The sequence below is a fragment of the Bufo bufo genome, chromosome 2 (genome assembly GCF_905171765.1).
Source record: "Bufo bufo chromosome 2, aBufBuf1.1, whole genome shotgun sequence".
Lineage (NCBI taxonomy): Eukaryota > Metazoa > Chordata > Amphibia > Anura > Bufonidae > Bufo > Bufo bufo.
The window spans coordinates 48,891,414-48,903,566 of record NC_053390.1 but is presented as its reverse complement, the minus strand read 5'-3'; the positions used below and the strand labels follow the sequence as shown (position 1 = coordinate 48,903,566).

Here is a 12,153-nt window from a genome sequence, read left to right as displayed (position 1 = left end):
ACACTGTGCTATTCTTGCCATCAAAAAAGTCAGAAGGACTTAGGCCTCTTGCACACGACCGTATGTATTTTGCGCAAAAAATACGGATGACGTCCGTGTGCATTCCGTATTTTGCGGAACGGAACAGCTGGCTCCTAATAGAGCAGTACTATCCTTGTCCGTAATGCGGACAATAATAGGACATGTTCTACTTTTTTGCGGAACGGAAATACGGATTTACAGAAAAGGAATGCACACGGAGTACCTTAAGTTTTTTTTGCGGACCCATTGAAATGAATGGTTCCGTATATGGTCCGCAAAAAAAACGAACGGACACTGAAAGAAAATACGTTCATGTGCAAGAGCCCTTAGACGTCGCCTTATGTTTGTTCTGTTTGTCTTGGCCACACCCCTTTTTAGGCATAAAAAGGGGCTAAAACACATAATAAATTTGTTGCATGCCGTATACTGCCCCTTTTTGGTGCAATTTGCTGCATATTCCTTCGAAAAACAACAACAACAACAACAACAAAAAAGCCTGGGCTTCATAACTGCGAGAGATCAGTGGTACTAGATATAAAGACATGCCCATTCACTGACAGCAAGCAGAGATCTTGAAATCAGCAATAAATTAAAACAAATAATTGCGGGACAATGTTTTTATCCTCTTCCCTCTAGGATCAGACGACACACTGGGTTTATTTGTAGTCTGCAAACGTGGAGACACATCGGTAGCACAGGAGCTGTATACACAAAATTGTAGGTTTTTTTTTTTTTTTTTTTAAAGCAGTTTTCCGGGATTTTGATACTGATGACCTTGGGATAGGTCATCAGTATCTGATCGGTGGAGGTCCGACACCCGGGATCCCCACTGATCACCTGTGAGCACCGCGGCCATCTCCGTGCTCACCAAGCACAGCGCCCTCCATTGTATAGTGGCTGTGCTTGGTATCGCAGCTCAGCCCCATTCACTTCAATGGGGCCGAGGGTGATACCAAACACAGCCGCTATACAATGTAAGCACGGAGAAGGCTACGGCACTCACAGGGGCGCTGGTGCCTTCTCAGATAGCTGATTGGCTGGGGTCTCGGGTGTCGGACACCCACCGATGAGATACTGATGACCTCTCCTGGTCATCAGTATCAAAATCCTGGAAAACCCCTTAAATGAAGGATCGGCAGGTCGGGCATATGCCCTGCTGCTCCATTCATCTCTGAGAGTTCTAGAAAAAGTAAAGCGCTCTACTCAGCTGTATTTACCACCTGCCGCTTCGTTCATTTCAGGGGGATCTGAGGGTTATGGGAGTCCTTGGTCATGTGATCGGTAGGGGTACCAGTACCTGGGGGTCTTCTGTAGCATGGGGGGGCTCTGACAGATGACTACACATGAAGCATTGGGTAGACATATTTTAATTAGAGATGAGCGAACTTCTGTTTTAAGTTCGGCGTCTAAAGTTCGGCTTCCGGTTAGCGGAGGATCCCGATATGGATTCCGAATTCCGTTGTGGTCTGTGGTAGCGGAATCAATAATGACCATTATTGATTCCGCTACCACGGACCACAACGGAATTCGGAATCCATATCGGGATCCTCCGCTAACCGGAAGCCGAACTTTAGACGCCATATTGATTCCGCTACCACAGACCACAACGGAATTCGGAATCCATATCGGGATCCTCCGCTAACCGGAAGCCGAACTTTAGACGCCGAACTTAAAACAGAAGTTCGCTCATCTCTAGTTTTAATATAATACAAACCTATTGGACTAATCCTAAGAGGGTGCCCATTGCCCGGAGGCAGGTGGTCCGACTCCATGGGAATGAATATGACGTGGAAATCTGTCAGTGATTAATCATAAATCCAAAATACCGTTTATCTGAATACTTAAAGGATCAGGGAAGGTAAGTGGTCATGGGTGAGGGGGTGTTGGGTCAAGGAGCAGCCCTGGCCAAGAATCAAACAGGGTGTTGGTGGAAGGATGCAGCCGAAATTCATTAATAGGACAATAGCCGTAGACATGAAAGGAGTCGGTCTGAGTCATATTCCATTACGATTGTCCACTGCCTCCTAATGTACCGGGGTGGGGGGAGGTCATCTGTGCAGAATTAGGACACAGCTTTATACAGTAAACGGCTTACCATTAGGGAATGTCTGTTTGCTGACAAAAGGCCAGTTCCATATCCCGACCCCAGGCCGCCCATAGCTCCGTTGTGAGATGGTCCAATTAATCCGTGCATGTCGCTGTGGCTTCCTGGCATGGCCGTTGAAGGCCCCACTGCATGGTTCCTTAATACATGAATTGCATCATCTAATCTTTCCAATCTGTCTTCAATTCGGCTTTGCTGCAGGAGCAAAAGAATAGATCAGTGTGCTAAATAAAAACAAGCCTGCGGTGTTCATGGATATAGCAGATCCTGAGTGGAATATATAGACAATCAGATTTTGTGGACATATAGGTAGTGGCTGTCTGAGATTGCAGTTGTCGGCCATATTAGATTTCATGGGGTTACTTTCTCTGTCACTGAGTCATCCAGTAATCCTGCTCTACCCCCTGCCACCTTCAGTCACACCCCTGGTCTTCCTATCCTGGTCACCAGGACATGTGAGAAGTAATATTTACTTGTGACATCAGTGAAGAGGAAGTAGTCAAATTCTCCGCCTACTAGTTTAATTACAGTAGAAATCAGTCTAGATCTCAGCTGTATGTTCTAGCTTTATGGGCCGAAGACCATCATGACATCAGTCAGACTCAGGGTCGTGATGCGACAACAACCTCTACATCCCCTATAGCTACAACCCTGATGTGCTGATCCTGTACTTGGAAGGAGCTGGATGTAGCAGACCATGAGTGGAATACATAGACATAGAAGTAGCTGTCTGAGGTTGCAGTTGTCAGCCATATTAGCTTCCATGGGATTATTCTCTCTGTTACCAAGTCATCCGGTGGGATGTTTGGTCCATCCTCTCACCTCTTCCTTGAAGACAGTTATATTAAGACACCCCTGGTCTTCCTATCTCGGTCAATATTTACTGGTGACATCAGTGAAGAGGAAGTAGCTAACTTCTCTTATTAGGTCTACAATAGAAATCAAGCTAGCTACATTCTAACAACGCATAGCAGAACAATCAACAGTCTATGTAACATACCAATATCTCAGCTGTACTATCTTCTCTCAGACCCAAGTTTTTGACCAAATCTGGGTAAAACACAATAAATTGGCCTTCTGACCAAAGTCCTTCATGGCAAATCAGTCAGGCTTGTGGAAATACCGAAACCAGGGATGTTCCATTAGCTGGGACAATTTATAATACTGGTGTCTTCTTTTGTGGCAGATGGCCCTTTGCTCCCTCCAGCACCAAGACCTAGGTGCGGCTTCTAACTCTGAACCCACCATAACTGAATCACTGATGGATGTGTCTTGCACTTGGAAGGCACTGGATGTAGCAGACCATAAGCGGGACACATAGATGATCAAATATTGTGTACACAAAGGAAGTAGCGTTGTCGGCCATATTAACTTTCATGGGGTTTCTTTCTCTGTCACCAAGTCATCCAGATGTGTTGTCCATCCTCTCACCTGTTCCTTGAATGCAGTTCCATTAAGGCGCCCCTGGTATTTCTATTCTGGTCACTAGGACATGTGAAATGTAATATTTACTGATGCCATCAGTGAAGAGGAAATAGCTAACTTCTCCTCCAAGACTTTATTTAACAAGCCAATATCAAGGTCCACACAAGTATTTGACCAAATCTGGGTAAAACCACTTTAAATGGGTCTCCTAACCACTGACCTTTATGACATGTCAATCAGGACTGTGACACCAATGATGGTCTTTTGGCTGGGATCATACTGTAACTAATGACAAGAATGGGTAGGTCCTGCCATTCTTTGTGTCTCACGAATGGTTGCCATGAGGTATAAAGATTTCAAGCTCTATATTTGGTGATCTTCATGTAACCACTCATACCCTGTAAATAGGATGCTATCACTTTTAAAAAAAACGAGACACTTACTAGAGAGTGCAAGGGGCCTTCATAGTTAGGAGAGGAGGAAGTCTGTCCGCCATTTCTTGACCAAACAGCTGTGCCTGCTAATTAAAAGACGGGAAAAAAGAGAAGACTGGTAATTATCTACACCGTTGCATAAGCGTCCTCTTAGTTAAAACTTTTGCAGTTGTTTAGTATATATGCAAATTTTTTTCGAGCAGACCAGACATATGGAGACTTTCCAAAAACATACTTAAGGGAAAAAAAATGTATTTTTTTATAGCAAAGAGGAGATGCAGTCCAGTGTGTTCCTTCAGGCTGCTTTCTATCAGAGGATTTCATTGACTCGGCAGGTAATACCTAAGAGAGACTCCAAAGCAAGAAAACAACTCAATATCCCCCCAAAAAAAACACCCGCGATGAGGGATTTTGGCTTCCTGAGTCTCTGTTTCAGAGCATGCAATCTGTCCTGTGCTTCCAGGGAAAATGGATGCATTTATCAAGCTGACTGCACTACATCATTACCGCAGCAGACGTGGGACGGTGCAGGCCCCTGTTGTGGGTTTGGGAGAATTTTTCTCTGTAATGCCCATAATTATCTCCAGTATCCCCCGAAGGGTTCATGAGTGATCTATGGAAGGAACTTTTGCCGGGAGCAGGCACATTTTTGTGGTGGCCCTCAAATCTTAATATATTGATCATGCTATATGTGTAAATACAGAAAGGGAATCTTCTAAGACCAAGGTTTAAGATGTAATGGTTCCCCAAGGTCAGAACTTATGGACTACAGATGATTACTCCTTCTACTTAGAGCTGTTAACCTTTTCAGTGGTAAGGGTGAGACCACACGGCCAAGCCATGGATACATTAGGTGGTGAATGGGTGCACGATTTGCTGGCAAAATCATGTGGCCATTTGCCAACGCGTGTGGCTTGGTCGCGTGCAGTCAGCAGAACCATTTGGCCTCATCCTTGAAGCTCCTGGGCCAAAATCCAAAATCTGGAATGGGGACCCACCTACCATATGCCATTTATAATACTAGGGTCTTATGTGGCAGAGGGGCCTTTGGCCCTCCTAACGCACCCGAATATTGGTATGACGTATTCTATTGTATGGGGAGTCCCAAAGGGGGCTACAGAGATTGGTCAAACGGAAACATTTTCCACCTGATAAGGGGCATTCCAGGTGTCTGGTAGCTACTTATCTTTAGCAGATGCAACAAGCCCATTTAGAAAAGCCCAGTGGACATATTACTGGGGATGCTGGGTGGCCCACCAGCTATAAGGTGTCTGTGGCCGCTATAACCAAGCTCTGCACGTTAAACAATCTCCGTTACCGTATTTACATTATTTTTGGACTTCAACATTTTTGTATTTTTTTTTTTATAATTCGCTGGCGCTGCCAGGCATGGTCTTTTCGCCAGGAATAGGTGGTGTAGCCTTTTTGGTAACGTTCCTCCAGCTGTGTGAGCTCTAGGTAGCCAGTCACTGGCTGGTATGTGAAAGGAGGTCATGAAAATGAGATGGGGTAGGGGCAGAATTAAGGGGTGGGGCAAATGATTTAAAGGGGCGGAGCAAGACAAAGCATCGGTGGAAAAAAAACAGCCTGATGGCTGCTGAATTGTCAGATATTCCATAACGTTGTAGATTTTGCTGCATATTTTACTGTGGATTCTACTCGTCTACATTAAAAAAGGTGAAAATCTGCAGCAAAAATTGACATACTGCGCATTTTAACATCCACACCGCAAGTCAGTTTCCTTGGAGAAAATTTCTGCAGCGTATGGATAAGATATTTTAGTTTATGTTCACACTTGTCAGATTTGACATGAATTTCACTGCAGATTCCACACAAAAGTCCACATAAAATCCGACAACAATCCCCCCAGCAACCCTGTTCACATTCAAATTTTTAGCTAAAACAGCAAACATAGCTGTTAAATGCAAATCAGGCACGTGTAAACATAACCTTAAGGGCACCTGTCAGCAAGATAAGACCTATTATAGTGGCCTGGTAGGGTAGATCCTGCTGATTAAAATGATATCTGTCTTGTGAAAATTGGTTGTGGCATTTCAGAGAAAAAATACTTTTATTCTGTACACAAATTAGGGCTTTAGTGTAACAAGGGGCGGGGCCTGTCCCCTCTGTGGATCTCAGCTTTCCAATGATGGCCACGCCCCTCGGTGTAGTGAAGCTCTCATTTCCATGAAGAATAAAAGTCTTTTTTCTTGGGAAAGCCAAAACCGTTTTTCATAAGACAGGTACCATTGTGATCAGCAGGAACATCCCTTACAGGTTTTGTTGAGTTTATGCTGCCGACAACTGCTCTTTAAAATCTCATTCATGTGGCCGCTGCTGTATTCTGCTGTGGATTTTCTGAGTGCATATTTACACAAAAAAAAATCCGTAGCATTTCCGTCTTGTGCGTAACCCTAAGAGTTAAATCCTGCAACATCTTCCCATTAGAAGTAGCCGTGGAGACAGATTGACACAATTCACACAATGGACATGGCCAGGATGACAATTAGCAAGAGCCAAGCAATTCTAATGAGATGGGAACTTGTCTTGACTGTGACATCTCCCTAACTCCTGTAGCCCTGATGAAGCCATAGGTTATGGGAACCTGAACTGCCATCTGCGCTGATTACACTAAAGTCTGCTCCAGTAGTCTAACAATAGTAAACGCAGATATAACACCTAGCCGAAGTGTTTCAATAATACATATGTTCCGCATTCCTGCTGCTTCATCGTAGCATATGTGCCTGCGAAAGTGTCCAATCCGTTCACCGGCTTCTCAGTCACACGTTCAGCCAGTTAATGCATGGATCATATGCGGCGAAACATGTCCCCGTTATCAGCTTTATATTAACAGTTATGCGGGACGTATAGGCTGCGTTACGATGTGAAAGAACCCATCGTTCATTTCTGAAATTCTGCGCTAATCTGGGACATAATATATGTTAATAGGGGTTTTCTGATACAGAGCCCCAAACCCCCTCCATTGACATAAGGAGAGATGCTAAAATTCTGGGTGCCTGCAGTCACCACTAGGGGGAGCTCTTTACACATGACATAAATAGATATAAGAAATATGGAGTTATCTCATACCTGAGAGAGATGGCGGAGACCCAACTGGAGTTGAAGGATTGGAAGAATAACTGTTGTTTGTGTGATCAGGTGAATAGATCTAAAAATGGACAGAAGCTGCATCAATTTTTGTAGTATATATATATGTATATACACACAATAGTGAAACCACCAAACAGTGATACTGTAATCCTAATCTAAGCACATGACCAATATAATAGCCATTACAACAGTGAAGGTTGTAACTGAACTGCAATGTCAGCCATATTGGTTACCTGCGTTGGAAACAGACATTTGTCAGTGGGGATTATGTAAGCCCCACCCATTTTCAAGTCGGGAAAAGCCAAATTTGCTGGCAATGCCTCTGAAAATTAAAGACAATTCCGGAAAATTTGACAAACTCTTGGCCACTAGGTCATTCTTGTCATCTAGCCACCCATATTGGTGGTCACCCAGCTACAATATCAGCATTATGGATTGTCATTTATCTATGTCAGCCATATTGGTGGTCACCTAGCTGTAATGTCAGCCATATTGGTGGTCACCTAGCTCTAATGTCAGCCATATTGGTGGTCACCTAGCTGTAATGTCAGCCATATTGGTGGTCACCTAGCTGTAATGTCAGCCATACTGGTGGTCATCTAAATGTAATGTCAGCCATATTGGTGGTCACCTAAATGTAATGTCAGCCATACTGCTGGTCACCTAGCTGTAATGTCAGCCATAGTGGTGGTCTCCTAGCTATAATGTCAGCCATATTGGTGGTCTCCTAGCTGTAATGTCAGCCATATTGGTGGTCACCTAGCTGTAATGTCAGCCATAGTGGTGGTCTCCTAGCTATAATGTCAGCCATATTGGTGGTCTCCTAGCTGTAATGTCAGCCATATTGGTGGTCACCTAGCTGTAATGTCAGCCATATTGGTGGTCACCTAGCTGTAATGTCAGCCATACTGCTGGTCACCTAGCTGTAATGTCAGCCATACTGCTGGTCACCTAGCTGTAATGTCAGCCATATTGGTGGTCAGCTAACTGTAATGTCAGCCATATTTGTGGTCACCTAGCTGTAATGTCAGCCATATTAGTAGTCACCTAGCTGTAATGTCAGCCATATTGGTGGTCTCCTAACTGTAATGTCAGCCATACTGCTGGTCACCTAGCTGTAATGTCAGCCATATTGGTGGTCTCCTAGCTATAATGTCAGCCATATTGGTGGTCACCTAGCTGTAATGGCAGACATATTGATGGTCATCTAAATGTAATGTCAGCCATACTGCTGGTCACCTAGCTATAATGTCAGCCATATTGGTGGTCTCCTAGCTGTAATGTCAGCCATATTGATGGTCACCTAAATGTAATGTCAGCCATACTGCTGGTCACCTAACTGTAATGTCAGCCATATTAATGGTCTCCTAGCTATAATGTCAGCCATACTGCTGGTCACCTAGCTGTAATGTCAGCCATATTAGTAGTCACCTAGCTGTAATGTCAACCATATTAGTGGTCACCTAGCTGTAATGTCAGCCATATTGATTGTCATTTATTTGTATCTGCCATATTGGTGGTGTCATCCAGCTTTAATGTCAGCCATATTGGTAGTCACCCAGCTTTAATGTCTACCATATTGGTTGCCACCTACGTAGGTGTAATGTCACCCATATTGGTGGTCATCCAGCTGTAATATTATATATATTGGTGGTCATCTAGAAGTAATGACAGCCATAATAGTTGTCACCCAGTCCTTATTTCAGCGATACTGGTTATCACCATGCTGTAATGGCAGCCATGTCGATTTGGATCCATCTTTTAATTTCTATAGATACAAGCTTCTTAGTTTTTCGGGAAAAGTTTAAAGAACACAAAACCCACAGGTTCAAATCATACATTTCGAATAATGTACAAATCCCAGTGTCCTTACTATTCTATGTACAGATGTAGCAGAGCTGAACATGTTAATGGCTGCATTGACTGTGAACCAGTATACAGCAGTCCTAAGGCAATGCCAAAGACAAACTCAGCTCTGCTACCTCTGTCGCTATCCGCACATTCAATGGGAAAAATAACCTGCTGCAATCGGAAAACTTGCCATCACCAAGAAACATCAGCAAATATTAGGAAAGCATTAGACGCTTACTGATGCTAGAGCTTTTCCCAGCGCATCCCCGGTCTGCGAGCTTCCCGCTGGTCCGCTGCTTCTGTTTGCTGCAAAAACAAAAGCCGGAGTATTACAAGCAAGCAGGGAGGCATGTTACAGGTGTCTATTCCTGGTCCACTTCCCCATAATGTAATCACATTTTAATGCTAATTATATCGTATTAATCTTTAATTAGCATTAATTTGTTTGCTGAGGTAGATGTCAAATATATTCATGTTACATTTGTATGAGCAAAATATAAACTCGCCTGGTTACTCATTCACTTATGCTGTAATTATGATATTTGATGCCCGGGCACCCCCAGATTCTCCAGGCTGGGGAAGGAAGGAGGGAGGGAAGGGGCTGGGGAATCACATATGAACTTCAATTGAAATGCAGAATTAATTTTGGACCCTTGAGAAAGGACAGATTTAACTCAGCAAGAGCCTTTCTCTGCCTCGAGAGTGTCGAAGAAGATATGTTAAGGAAATATGGGTCCAGCTCCATATCCAAGACTAAAGGTGGCCATAGATCAAGTTGACCAAACCTGGTGCGGGACTGGTTGACTATCTAATGTGTAGGGTGGTGTCCCAATTCTCCTTGGACAGCAGGCGTCAAGGGAAAGAAGGATCAAGCAAGTTGGGTTTCAATATGCTCGATCCATTGCTCGGCTGAGTCAAGTGTGGATTTTTATAGGAGGGGTCAGGAGGAATCGGTTGAACAAGTGTATTGTCAACCACAATCCAAGGTGGACAATACAAAAATGGACAATCTCATGAAGAAGACATTTCTCCCACATCTCCTGATGTGCATGGACTCCCAAAAGATCATGAGATGGCCAAGCATCAAAGCACCATCTCAGAAGAACACCAGTACTGTGTACGGGAGTCACATCACAATGGTACTGAATCCTACTAGACATAAATTCTGCATGTACAGGGGTGGTCATGACCGGAGTCGAATGATGGGACTGTGGTGGCTAAAAGTCACATGCCACGTTCCATTTCCATTTTATGGAAGGGATCCAGACTCCATCTTGCCCGCATGTGAGACCACAGAATCTAAAGCCGCTGAGGAAGGTCAGGGTGGACCGAAACGTCCATTTCTTTCAACATGACCGTGTGGACCGAAATGTCCGCTTTTTTCAACATTTATTTATTCATTTATTCTCTGTAACTGGATCATGAAGCATTGATGTGAAACTATATAATAAATTACTCTAAATTGCAAAAGACTATCCTGAGTGCCGCATATTCATAATACTTAATGGTAGACAAGTTGTGTGAACCAATGTCATCCCAAGGGAGTCCAAAGTTGAAGCTACAGAGTCCTTGACTAGCGCAGGCCTTAGTAAGAGTTAGTTCAGTACAATATGCGATTGGACTCTTGTTGGGAATCCCTAAACTAAGAGGTTCTTCTTGGGTCGACACACTCCAACAGTTTTTCTATTGCTGTTGGTGCTGATGAAAAATGGCAATATTTGGCAAGAAGTTCTCTTATGACAGGACCAAATGTCTTGGTCATGGTTGGAGGACCAAAAGGAATAATCAAAGGAAAACTAAGCTGTGGTACCGACTACTGTAATACATGACCAAAAAATAGTCCTGAGAAGATCAACTTTTTCTAATGCTTCAAATCAAACCCAATGTCTTGGGGTGGAATCACCCTCTTGAGTCCATAGATTCAGCCAATTAGGGTATTTTTTACATAATTATTGCAAAAAAAGGTAACGTTTTATACACCGGTCTTAATATCTCCTATACGTAGCTGGTGGTGGATCTACGGAGTTAGGCCTCTTTCACACGAACTATACGGATTAGGTCCGGATGCATTCAGGGTGCGTTCAGTGAAACTCGCACCATTTTGCAAGCGGGTTCAGTCAGTCTTGTCTGCGATTGCGTTCAGCTGTTCAGTTTTTTCCGCGCGGGTGCAATGCGTTCTGATGCGTTTTTTCACGTGCGTGATAAAAAACTGAAGGTTTACAAACAACATCTCTTAGCAACCATCAGTGAAAAACGCATTGCATCCACACCTGCTTGCGGATGCAATGCGTTTTTCACGCAGCACCATTCACTTCTATGGGGCCAGGGCTGCGTGAAAAACGCAAAATATAGAATATGCTGCGATTATCACGCAACACAGAACTGATGCGTAAAAAAACAACGCTCATGTACACAGACCCATTGAAATGAATGGGTCAGGATTCAGTGCGGGTGCTATGCGTTCACGTCACGCATTGCACCCGCGCGGGAAAACTCGTGTGAAAGGGGCCTTATGTAGAGGCACCAGCCTCTCCATAACTTCGGCAGATCCACTGCCTCTTCTAAATGTAAGACAGCTGTCTTACATTTTGACCATTTTCTACGCCTGTCGGGCCGTCACCTTCACCAGCCACATCGCACCCACTTTTTTAGACCTGGCGTGAGCAGGAAAAAGTCACAGATTGCGGTGCAAAGGACCTTTGCGCTGCAATCTGCGTCAGGAATGCGCCTAATATAGGCATATTGCTGGTTTAATAAATGACCCCCCCCCCAGTTTCCTATGGTTCATGTGGAGGCTATAAAGCAAATCTCAGAACTTCTGCTCACAGTGCAGCAGCCCAGGCAAGATGGCTGACCACATAATCATGTACTGAAAATAAAATTTAAAAAATCTGCAAAAATATATGAAAAAATAAAAACAGATTAGAAAATTAGGCATAATACCTGGTAGGGTTGATCCTGCTGGATTAAATTATACCTGTCTTATGAATATCAGTTCCAGCGTTCCTGAGAAAAAAGACTTGCAAATGAGGATTTAAGTGCTCCGATGGGCAGGCCTAGCCCCTCAGGGGGTGCACCTCAGCTGGCCTCACCCCTCCATGCACTGAAGCGCTCATTTATATACAGAATAAAATCCTTTTTTACTCAGGAACGTCACAACCACTTTCCACAAGACAGGTACCATTTTAATCAGCAGGATCTACCCTA

The 12,153-nt window shown here is 43.9% G+C and overlaps 1 protein-coding gene across 14 annotated transcripts in view; it reads right to left on the bottom strand.

The window, feature by feature from the left end:
• Positions 1-12,153, bottom strand: part of TCF4 (transcription factor 4) — a 384,023-nt gene that overhangs the window by 29,424 nt on the left and 342,446 nt on the right. For 9 of the 14 annotated variants that reach the window (XM_040421039.1, XM_040421031.1, XM_040421037.1 and 6 more), the window contains 4 exons: positions 9,185-9,252; positions 7,075-7,153; positions 3,994-4,070; positions 2,117-2,320 (listed from right to left, as the gene is read on the bottom strand). In XM_040421039.1, coding sequence (XP_040276973.1) covers positions 2,117-2,320; positions 3,994-4,070; positions 7,075-7,153; positions 9,185-9,252 — 428 coding nt within the window. The remainder of the gene's footprint in view (positions 1-2,116; positions 2,321-3,993; positions 4,071-7,074; positions 7,154-9,184; positions 9,253-12,153) is intronic. The other 5 variants (XM_040421032.1, XM_040421035.1, XM_040421038.1 and 2 more) reach the window with 1 other exon arrangement.